This window comes from Callorhinus ursinus, unplaced genomic scaffold (genome assembly GCF_003265705.2).
Source record: "Callorhinus ursinus isolate GAN/ISIS: 27379988/994484 unplaced genomic scaffold, GSC_fseal_2.0 scaffold49, whole genome shotgun sequence".
Classification (NCBI taxonomy): domain Eukaryota; kingdom Metazoa; phylum Chordata; class Mammalia; order Carnivora; family Otariidae; genus Callorhinus; species Callorhinus ursinus.
The window spans coordinates 5560210-5572977 of NW_027397111.1; the positions used below are offsets into that span (position 1 = coordinate 5560210).

General features: G+C 35.9%; 1 protein-coding gene across 2 annotated transcripts in view; it reads right to left on the reverse strand.

The window, feature by feature from the left end:
- The window catches only part of USP47 (ubiquitin specific peptidase 47), a 109898-nt gene that overhangs the window by 57223 nt on the left and 39907 nt on the right, over positions 1 to 12768 (reverse strand). For both annotated transcript variants that reach the window (XM_073882912.1, XM_025894076.2), the window contains 3 exons: positions 9646 to 9849; positions 5324 to 5437; positions 3508 to 3646 (listed from right to left, as the gene is read on the reverse strand). In XM_073882912.1, coding sequence (XP_073739013.1) covers positions 3508 to 3646; positions 5324 to 5437; positions 9646 to 9849 — 457 coding nt within the window. The remainder of the gene's footprint in view (positions 1 to 3507; positions 3647 to 5323; positions 5438 to 9645; positions 9850 to 12768) is intronic.

Here is a 12768-nt window from a genome sequence, read left to right on the forward strand (position 1 = left end):
CTGTATATATTCTGCTGTACATTGTTATAGAATTATAAACTATGTCAATTCCTAACCATCCCCCACCTGAGCTATTCTCATAGCACCCTGTCTTTAATCCATATTGGAGCCTTCAGCTCACTGTTCTGTAATGACCTATTATATGTCTTCCCCATCAGCTGTGAGGGGAGGGGTCAAATCTGACTTAGCTCTCTATCACATAGAAAATACTATGGTCATGTGTACTTGATTTGGCACCATTCTGCACAGAATGAACAGTGTCTTACATAAAGATACTATTTGCCAAAACTATGAAGATTTCAGTGACACTAATAAAAGTGCTACTGAAAAATAGAAATATTTTGTCATTAAGCACTGTCTAAATCAAAAAAACTTCAAATGACAACTGTTATCAAATGGGTCCTATATCTGAAATAGCTGTGAACCAATACTGTGTGAGCCCCTAAGGGAGAAGAAGGTGAAAACATGTCATTCTGTGAGGGGCACATGTGGAAAGAAATCCTGAACGGAACCACCAGGTAATGAAGTAAGCATCAAATAGGCCAAATGAAGACTGCAGAATGCAACAGGCCAACTCCTGGGGCTGGTAAAATAAAAGATTTTTTTTTTTTTTAAAGACTTTATTTACTAGGGGCACCTGAGTGGCTCAGTCGTTTAAGTGTCTGCCTTCAGCTCACTTCGGCTCATGATAAATAAATAAATAAAACTTTTTTTTTTTTAAAGATTTTATTTATTTGACAGAGAGAGAGGGAACAGGGGAGTGGGAGAGGGAGAGGTAGACGCAGGCTTCCACCAAGCAGAGAGACCGATGTGGGGCTCGATCCCAGTCATGACCTGAGCCAAAGACAGATGTTTAATGACTGAGGCACTCAGGTGCCCCAAATAAAAGAATTGTTAAAGAAACTGGCCAAGGACAGTTATCATGGATTCAGATAATGGAAACACCCTAGTTACATAGTTTCTATCCACCTACAAGTCCACATTAGCCTTCAATCTGCTCCTTATCCCTTAATGTTCACATACACAATACCCCACCCCTACCTGCCCCCACCACCTCCTATGAACAGTGGCTGGCTACCCCGGGGCGGGGGGGTGAGGGGGGAGTTGGTACGCAAGGGAGACAGGAAAGAAATCCCCAAACCTCCTGCATTATGGAGAAATGTGTTCCTAGAGCCCTGAGTCTAAATCATTATAGCATCTTCCAATAAAAACATTCTGTATATGGTGCCAAAATTTACAATAATTTAAGGAAAATGCAAATTCAACAGTCACTAACAAAATTTATGCTTAAACTACAACTCCTTTGGATGCTTATAGACTATTTTAAATTCAGAAAGGCAGTACCCCTAGAAAACTGGAGGAAAATGTACAGGTAGGAAAAAGGAGTGGAGTAGAGGTGTATGAGAAACAATAATTGGGAATGAAGGCTGAGATTACATGGCAATTTAGAACAAAGGCCTATAAAAATTGTTTTAAATAAATTTCAACTTAGTAATTCAATTTGAGAACTTATCCTAAGGAAATAAAGATAAAAATAAAACCTTATATACAAGAATGTTCATAATATCAGTAATTATTTGCTTAAATATCTAAACTATACAATGAAATAGTTTTTCACTCATTCAAAACCTTATATTAAAATACTATTTAATAGCATTGAAAAATGCTTATCATATAGTATTAAGGAAAAAACACATAGTAAAAAATACTTAAAACATGTGATACCCGCATTTTCTTAAAAACACACATACGGAGGAAAGATAAAACAGAAATAAGCAAAATCACCATTAAGTAGTTTCTGCTAGTAGTACTGTCAGTGATTTTCACTTTCTTCATTTTAAAGTATGACAATGAGCATGTACTATATACTTTTTTAAAAGTATGAGTCAGTCTCTAGGAATTTATAGGCATCATAGTGCCACAGAGTACATAGTACAAAATAGGAGTTTTATAAATACTCCTACATAAAGGACTGAATTGGTTGTCAGAATACAAAGCAAATAGTTCAAGAATCCTGATTTGTTAAAACTGGAACTTTCTCAAAGTATTCCAAATATCTCAGAATAATCTAGGATGCTTATTTAAAACAAAATGCAATTTATCCAACCAATATTTTGGGAAGTAATGCCTCAGAACCCGTATTTTTAACAAGTATCCCCAAATGACTTTTTTTTTTTTTAAGATTTTATTTATTTATTTGGCAGAGACACAGCGAGAAAGGGGAACACAAGCAGGGGGAGAGTGAGAGGGAGAAGCAGACTCCCCACTGAGCAGGGAGCCTGATGCAGGGCTCGATCCCAGGACCCTGGGATCATGACCTGAGCTGAAGGCAGATGCTTAACGACTGAGCCACCCAGGTGCCCCCGCCAAATGACTTTTAAAGAAATAAAAATTTGAGAATCACTACTGTAGACAGTGTAATGATGAACAACTTTATTATCTCCTATTATCTGAAAAAGAAGATAATCTTGCATTCTCTTTTATTCCTGGTACTTGACTGACAAAAGTTCTATTAATATAAATGATCCTAAATACCAAACATGACGAGCTTTTACTGGTATTTCCAAAACAAACACACCGGTAAGCCTGTACAAATGTTCAACTATGAGGAAATTATCTACATTTTAATTACAAAATATAGTAGATAGAATATTACAGATCACATTAGGAGAAAACTTGCAATATGATGCTATAGTTTTCTTTTTATATTAAATACCTGCATATAATATTTAAAACCATCTCTATTTTGAAGTTCTAAAAGTAGAGGTTCTGTAGTCGCACCTAGCAGTACCAGCTGTGCCAACTGAAGGCTTCTCAGAACCCAGGTTCCACTTCTTTTAACATGAATAATACACTATCGACTGCAAAGGTTTGCTGTGAGATCAAATGTTATATACAAGTATCCAGATTATATTTAGGCAATTAACCAACCTTAACGTGTAAAGGAATAAACCTTTACATAAATAAAGCAATTTCACTGCTCAATAAATTGAAAAAATTCAAACATCTAGGTTTAATAACGTTCAGAAAAAAGTTAACGGGAATATTAAAATTACATGATTAGTTTCAAACACATGATCAGATTAAACTAAAAGATGACACAGCAGGTGTCTGTTTCAAAATGGAAGTATCCCCCACAGTCTATCCTAATCCAAAAAGATATAATGGAAACATTTCTTTCCAAACAAAGTCAACTTCAGAAATTTAAGAATAAATTCAAAATAGAAAATTACCAAAGAGAAAAGTCTTCCTTCAAAATACAATATTCAGTATTTTTTACATTATTACTAAATAGTGGCAGTAACAATATAGTGAAAACAATGACTTGAGGGAAAGAAAAACCACATTACTGTTCTATTTCTGTTAACTAGTGATCTTGCTCTGGGTCTCAGTTTTCTAATCCATAAAATGAAGTGATTAGGCTTGAGATCTCTCAGATTACTCAGGGTCTAACGCCCTGTGATTTTATGAAAATACAACGACCACAGTAATAATAATAAAACTTACCTGTTTCTGATTTATTCAAAATAGATGAATAGGAGTAGTTCTGGCTGACATAATCACTGGTAGAGCCCACAGAACCTTCTCTTGGAAGTGGACCTATAAATCGGTCATGGACACTATCATCCCCAGCACTGGAATCCTCCTAAAATGCAGCATAACCAATATTTACTGAATGGCATATGTTGCTGAAACAATGAAAAAAAAAAAAAAACCAAAACACATACTAATTGCTGAGGCAATGAAAAAAACAAGGCATTACTATTACCACCAAGACATTTAAAGGAATGTACACCCTCACCATTTCCTATAGGAAGGCTCAAAAGATGCCCAGTGTAAAACACGTGGGAGAGGTGCTCATGTCTCCTTTCAAAGTTCTTACTTTTGCAATTTCCCTTAATTCTCTTTCAAATTTTGTTTATATAGCAGAAGGAGAAAGTTCCATTGTGAACTTTTGATGACAGGGTCTGTCATTCATTTTTACACCATCCTTGCCAAGTACACCTGGCAGGTAGGGCACACTGAAGTATTGGATAAAATGGATTGTTTCCTACCGTCTCTAATAAGAAACTTCCTACTAATGACAAAGATGTCAAAAAGGATTCAGGGATATAAAATTAGCTTAAGCAATTAAGACCGAGCTGAAGAGTAATTACTACGCATTTTAAAACATGAATTCCCAAACCAGAGATCTAGAGTTCCCTAAATAACTAATTTATATTTCAATGTCGTTCAGATTAATCAAGATCTTCTCATGATGTCATAAAAAAAACAATGAGATGGAGCATCTTCTAGTACTGCTTCAGTATGGATGTTCTGTGTTTAATTATCGTCTACTGTCCAGACAGCTATTCTAATTCACAATAGACTTCTACATGAAAAGCATCAAATAGCAGGATTTCTGTGAGTGAAGTTTCATTGAAAGAAGGATTCTGAAAAAGTCCATAAACTCTGTGAGCCTTGGGGCACCTGTGTGGCTCAGTCGGTTAAGCGGCTGCCTTCGGCTCAGGTCATGATCCCAGGGTCCTGGGATCGAGCCCCGCATCGGGCTCCATGCTTGGCAGAAGCCTGCTTCTCCCTCTCCCACTCCCCCTACTCTCTCTGTCAAATAAATAAATAAAATCTTAAAAACAAAACAAAACAAAACAAAACTCTGTAAACCTTAGGTTCCTCAGCCTGTAAAACAACAAGGTAAAGCAGACCAGGTTTTCTCGATCTTTTTTAGGAAGGACCCTCAAATTGGGAGTTACTGGATTAGAAGATCTCTAGGGCCACTGGACCAGACAGGAAAGCCTACTGAAATATGAACTTAGGCAAATACTGAAAGAATAGAAATAAAGCACGTAACTTGAAAAACTAGTTATTCCCCCAGAAAGAGGGCGGTGGGAGCAAAAATGTCAGAATAGAGAATTCTGGGGGTCTGTCCCTACCCTAAAATACAGAAAAATCTAGGCATAACTGTCAAGGACTTAACAACCACCAAGCAAATGCTTAACCAAAGGAAGGCCACTGAAACGCAGTAGGAGATCTCTGTAGTGTTTTAACTTATCCCAGATCTACCCCATCCCTGTCATGGTGGTAGTTTTGAAGATGGCAACCCCCATTTCCAGTGCAGCAACAGACTATATACACAAGCAACAGTGCTATGGATGCCCACTGTTACCATGTTAACATATACACTTATAAAAAGCCAACATAAAATGGAAAAATAATTTATTATACATAAATCACAAATTATATCTCTCCTCCTTCCTTTGGAATACTGCTTCCCAACAGTGACAGTACACAAAAATTATGAATACGAGGCTTCTAAATAGTTTACCAGCAGTATCTGAGGCTGTTCACCATCTTTATCTGTCAAATGCAGAAAGTTCTTCTTTCCTGGCTCAAAATTAGCATCAAGAAGTGACTTGTCACTGGTATGGTCCAGTGGAGCCTATGGGCATAAAATAAAATATCTCAGATCATGAGAAACATTAATTATAATAATAAAACAAGTAATACATAAATGAATCTACAATTCTCAGGCTCAAACACTACTTTTTTAAATAAAGATTCTGGTAAATTCTGTTAATCTAGACTTGGAATTAACTCATTTACTCATGTATTAGGATGGCTAAGCCCAGTGACAGTGCATATACTGACAGTTATCCCAGATGTGCACATTTCCCAACATCTAAAAAAAAAAAAAACTGGAGAGAAAAAAGGTAAAGAAGTAATGTTAAGTATTACGCAAAAAAAATAATTATAAACATCTATGTTTCTATGTTCTCTAAAATGTATTTGCTAACGATCATTTCATATAAGTAACTGTAAAAACATGTTTTGATATATGAATGAGAATTCTCTGATAAGCAACACATTAAGCAGCCCAACCAAACTAATTATGTAATATACCAAAACGGTCACTTTCAGAAAGACTCCTTAAGGAACAGCCTGTCCTAGGTAAATGATAACCTATTTAAAGTCCACTGCCAGGATCCAGAGGATCCCAGGAAGACAGAAGTCATCACTCTTTTGAAAATTAAACATCTAAGATATGTAGTCTTTACCTAACTCTTTGATTTGGTAAGGCAATTTCATTCTGATCCACTCTAGTTGGTGGATGAGAGATGGAGCTCTGTGTGCTCCAAGTCTACTGTAGGGACTCACCCACACGCTAGTCCACTGTTGAGAAAAATGACAGATGAAATGAACACCCCATTCTTTTGCTTTAAAACTATTTTGTTATACTAAAGAATGATTTTAATGCTTCCAAGAAATGAGGAATGCCTCCTTAGGGGACTTACTTTATGGAAATGCCTTTCTTAGGAAGTTAACATTATATATTAAGAAAAAAAGTGTAAGTACTAACGACAAAAAACAAAAACAAAAACCCTAACTGTAAAAAATGTTGCCACTTGCTATTTGTGTGACTTTGGGCAAGTTAACTCCATTTCCCCATGACTCAGTTTCTTCAGCTATGACATGAGCCTATACTAGAACCTACCTCATACAGTGGTTATTAATGACTAAATGAGGTTATACTTGTACAGAACCTCATACCAGAACAATATTAAGCACATAGTAAGTTTAAAATAAGTGTTAATAAAATAACAAACATATGATCTCTCTTAAGTGGCTCACATCCAGAAATTCGTGAGAAAAATGGGACATAGAAAATCAGAAGCTGGGAGGTGGGGGAGGGGGCAACTGGATGATGGACATTAAGGAGGGCACGTGATATAATGAGCACTGGGTATTATATAGGACTGATAAATCACTGAAATCTAATAATATGCTATATTTTAATTAATTGAATTTAAATTAAAAAAGAAAAAAGAAAATCAGAAGTGAAGAGAAGTCACATGGGAGGAAAGGTATGTTTGGGTCCTTTACATTCTGATAAGAAATCAGATAATATAGCAGGAATACATAGGTGTTTTACCTCAACAAATGTATGTATGTACGTGTATGAGGTGGTGGGTAGCTAAATGGGTTAGGTTTTCACAAAGCATTCATGCAGCACTGTGCAGTAAGCAGGTCAAAGAGTATACTTACAGAAATGTACAATAAGCAAATAAACATACAGAAGTCAAGTACTTGAGAGCAGTCATAGCTAAAGAGAAATAGGTAATCCTGATATAGGGCTATTCTTTTTAAAGATTTTATTTATTTATTTGAGCATGAGCGGGGAGAGAGGCAGAGAGAGAGGGAGAAGCAGACTCCCTGCTGAGCAGGGAGCCCGATGCAGGGCTCGATCCCAGGACTCTGGAATCATGACCTGAGCCGAGGGCAGATAACCGACTGAGCTACCCAGGCGCACCACAACACAGATCTATTTAAAGCTACCAAAAATGTTAATTTAACACACATCTTTGAAGTGCCTAGGAAGACTATCTATGGACGACGCAAAATTAATACTATGAGGTCCCAGTCACCAAAATACATGCATTCCACCACATAGAAAAGACACAAATGAGTAACAACTATAATAAAAGAATGCTATGATAAGTGGCATAGCAGAAGAAACAGTGCCACTGGGGGACAAAGAGATTACTTTTAAAGTGGCATGAAGACACATCATATAAGGTTTCTTAAAAGTAAAAAATAAGTAAGACTTGGGGAGACATACATGACAGTACAGAACTATCCTTTAAAAAAAGAGGCAGGGGCGCCTGGGTGGCTCAGTCGTTAAGCGTCTGCCTTCAGCTCAGGTCATGATCCCGGGGTCCTGGGATAGAGCCCCGCATCGGGCTCCTTGCTTGCCGGGAAGCCTGCTTCTCCCTCTCCCATTCTCCCAGCTTGTGTTCCCTTTCTCGCTGTGTCTCTCTCTGCCAAATAAATAAATAAAATCTTTAAAAAAAAAAAAAAAAACAGGCAACATTAGAAGTTACATGGTGATGTAACAGGGAGTATTCGAAGTTTGAGATTAAATATTACTTCCCTTTGCATATTTTGTTGGACTACCAATTTTACTAATCAATTTCAGAGGGGAAAAAGTTGGTTAATGTAAAGCATTAGTTCCACATTTTAAAAATATACATATATTATGGAACAGAAAGCAAAATATCATGGATTTTAAGGGCAAATCATGCAACATCAAACATCTGTGATTCTTCTATAGACCCAATTAAAACTCTGCCCTCCAAATATCACAGAGGTAATACACATTCAATTTCATTTCCCATCAGAGGTATCTTCCTGGAAAACTTGAGTAGCAATGACACAGGACAGAAAAAGGTAATATAAGCAAAAACACAGAGATAGAAAAGCATGGAAATTTGTGTTAAGAAAATAAATTAGTCCAGTACCTGCAAGTTGAGATTACAAAAGTCTTAAAGGACCCACTGTAGTTTGTCTACAAGCTTGCTAACCTAAGGAATCTGATTTCTATTTTCTGGGTAGTGAGTACTGACTGAAGGCTTTTGAACTGGAAGGTGACCTAAGAGCTACAATTTAAGATGACTGGAAACAATTCTAACAGTAATATGCAGGGTAATTTGGACAAAGAGACAGGAAATAAAAAAATACTCTTTCCAGTACTATTCTAATAGTGCAGATGAGATCCAACTCAACGGTGTCCTTTGCCACTCTCCCATGCAAAAGTGATCAATGCCTTCTCTTTGCACTCAAACTTACAATATAGTATTTCAAACATATTAATGTAATTATTTGTCAGTACAATCATTTCTACAACAGGACTGTGAGATCTCTGACACAAAAGTCATGATACCACCAACCTTCTTGATCAGGTGCCTACCACTGTATCTGGTACATAATCTCTATTAACATGACTGCATATCCTTCCTTTCCTTTTTCTTTCTATATAAATTTTTCTCTTCTTTTCTAAAAATTAATTATAAAATACACATGATTCCATATCCTGCTTTTTCTGCTTAAAAATATAAGATGAACAAGGGCGGGTGCCTGGGTGGCTCGGTTGGTTAAGCGGCTGCCTTCGGCTCAGGTCATGATCCTGCAGTCCCGGGATCGAGTCCCACATCGGGCTCCCTGCTCAGCGGGGAGTCTGCTTCTCCCTCTGACCCTCATTCTCTCTCTCAAATAAATAAATAAAATCTTTAAAAAAAAAAAAAAAAGATGAACAAGGGCACCTGAGTAGCTCAATCGGTTAAGCGTGTAACTCTTGATTTTGGCTCAGGTTATGATCTCAGGGTCAAGAGATCAAGCCCCATGAAGGGCTCCGCACTGAGTCTGCTTGAGATTCTCTCCCTCTCTGTCTGCCTTTCCCCCCACTCATGCACGTGCTCTCCCACTCTCTCTCCCAAATAAATAAATCTTAAAATATATATATATTATACATTTACATATATCACATATATGATAAATAACATTCCATGCAGTAAACGTTGGAAAATTTTCCATAGTTGACACAATATGCTAGTCCTCTTACATGAGCAAAAAAACTGATAAAATGTCCTTATACAAACTTTAGGATAAGCAAATACTGAATCTGGAATGAAGGCAAAGGGATGAAGAAGGACCCAATTATTGAGTTGCACATAGGCTCTTAAATTATTTATTATAGTTTTGCTTATGATATTAAAAAAGGTACCAGGATTTAATATATTCATTAATAACAACAATAATGACTATCGTATTATTAGCAGCTTAAGAGAACATGCTTTAAGTCTAAGGTTTTACCATATCAGCAGTATTGATTCCATTTCCCCACACTAAATCAAAGGTTCCATTTATGTAGCCTACTTTGTTGGCCACATCTTCAAAGAGCTTCCTGAGTGGAGTAGAAGCTGGTAAATTTAAAGTGATCCGTTCATTCACTGTCTTTGAATTAGTAGTATCCTGTATTATACATAAAACTCTAGGTTCTTCAGCAGCATTTTCTATCTGAAATTAAAACAAACATTATTTATCTTTAAAGAAAAACAAAACAATTACAATTAGCCATATTTTCTATGATTAAATATAAAAATATCCCTCAAAATATTATTTTCTCCTAGTTAGTATTACTGTTTTGTTATGTCTGAAATACACTGTAATGGATATGTCAAACACAAAAGTACCATATGTGTTTGTTTCGGAGAAACTGCGGCATATTTAAGAATCAACATTCTTGTGGGTATTTGCTTTCGCTGTACATCAGTGGTCAACAAGCCATGAAGACAGTATACTTGAGTCATTTTCAGCTGAAAATAATAAAATCTGATCCCCAAAAATGTATCATTACCACACTAGCACAGTCAAATCAAGCACCTCTGGATTTCCTGAAGAAACAGAAAGGGAACTGTGAGGATCATCTCAACTTGCAAATCCCTAACTAAGGGACACAGGCAACCAGGCCTCCTGATCTTTATGCTACTGTACCTATAGACATGTCTAAAGGCCCCATTTATCAATGTGTTGGGTGCTGACAAGCTTATTTAAACAGATCAGTCAGCAGAGGCAGGTAAGGAAAAGCAAGGGAAAAAAAACTTTTCAATTACCAATGTAGAAGGAAGTTAGGGTCACAAATTCTCCTTCCTTCTTTTTCATCTAGCAATAACTCAGTAATTATCAAGACAAAAAGTTTTCAAAGGGACTTTCTCAGAGAGGCTCTGCCCTCCCTTTCAAGCTGTTGAAGGACACTGCTTTTCTTTTCAACTTTCCACAGTGGTAGCAGGCTGCATCAGATACTTGAATGCAAAAAATTCCTTCCCTCTTTCTCCTTAATGTCAAACTCTATGAATGGCACCATTATCCACTGACTTTTGCTGAAACTAGAGTTCTGAGCATCTTCCTCTTCTTCACCTCACACAATCACCAAAATTCTATCAATTCCACCTTTTCTGAATATTTCTTGAGCCATCCCCTTCCTCTTTATTCCTGCCTGCAGCAATCAAAATCTTACACAGGATTATGGCAATAGCTTCATGAGAAGTTTAACTTTTTCTAATCTTATCTTCCTTCAATCCAGAATAACACGCAAATCTGATTACATAAATCTCTTGCTTTCCCTCAAAAATCAAGTGCAGCAGTCGTTTAACTGGGGTATGTCTCACCATCCCCATAATAGGCTTTACAGAAATATGAACTGTACAAACTGGTGCTGTATACAATAATTTATTTTTCCTTCTCTTTTACAATAATATCAACTCCAGCCTTTTATTTCTTCTATATAACCCATTTTTAAATAATAATTATCATTCACTAGTGCTGAAGACAGGATAGCCACAAGGTTTTTTTGTTTGTTTGGTGGAGTAATACAATTATAATTTGTTTCTGCTATATATAATTTTGGGTTTGCAAGAGATTATTTAAATTAAGATTAATCCAAGTAGTTTAGAACAGAAATAAATTTCTATAAAAGAAGTATAATGTTTAAAACAGATTGGCTACCATATTTCAGATAAATCAAAATGTTTAATTACAAATAATAATCCATTTAAAAATGAAAAGAAGGAAAATACATTTCTATAAAATAAATAGGATAACAAAAAAGAGCATTACTAATATGCTTCTCAGAAAGGAGAAAAAAAGCCTTCACCTAAAAACTTAAGGCATTATATCAACACGTGTAATTAATTGTTTTACATCTTTTAATCCCAAACTGAGAAACATAAAGCGACCTTTTTAAACTGTGGTTTATAGTAAAAGAATGAACAATTCAAAATAAATTTCAAATACAAAAGATCCACTTTCATAGTTTCAACAGTATACTTCAGAAGTAGATTCAAGTTTTCCAGATAGAAAATACCATAGGGCCAGATTTTAAAACCTCGGATGGCTGGAATTGATGGTGCAAGGGAGATTACCTTACCAAAGAATTCAGAAATCTGAAGTGTTGATTTACATCAGAATACATCAGAATGGTGATGTAGCAACATCATATGGCCAGATATCAGCTGTTCCTAGTTCTTTCCCCAAATACGTCAGCACAAAGTATAGGCACTCTTATACCTCCTCTCTTTCCACTCAAAAATGTGGGGAAATTATCCCCAAAGAAATCTCATCTGAAAACTAAATGTACTACAGTAAACACAAAATTTAATCTCATGTGTGCCTTTTATTCTTTTGAATGACAATGGCTTTCTTTTCTGTATACTGCATATAAATAATTTTTTTAATAGGAAGTGTAAAAGGAAAAAGTGGAAATCATCTGTAATGCCCTAACACACAGATACAATTAACATTTTGGAGCACATCCTTCCAAATATTTTGCCCACATGCACACACATGCGCACATATACATGCACACTCTTGAACACACACACTGGGTTAGAATATACATGCTGTTTTGTCATTTCTTTCCTTACTTATAAACATATCATGTAATCTTTTCCTGTCAAAGCTTTTCTAACTTTGCATTTTTAACAGCTGAATAGTATTTTATTACATAGATTAATAATAATAATTTGTTCTATCAGTTCCATTTTATTGGCTCAGGCAAACTTTATTACACTTTGGTAATAATACTGTGATGAACACCTACATAAAACTTTGTGCACTTTTCCGTTTCCTTAAAATTCCTATAAGCAGAATTTCTGGGCCTATCACATTTTATTCTTGAATTTAATTTTAAAATAACTGAAACAAACAAAAAGCTCTGTTCTTCTTTAAGGCTCTAAGCTAGCCACTTATAAATCTTAATTACTTTATAGTCTACATTCTGGCCCATTATTTCAAATTTAATCTAATATATGGCTATCATCCATAGGCTACATTTAAATTTTTCATAGCACTACTGCCAACACTAATCACACACTCATATGTAGCCTCTCTCCTCCCCGTCATGTTCTCCCAATCTGGGAACTAATAAGAAAAAAAATT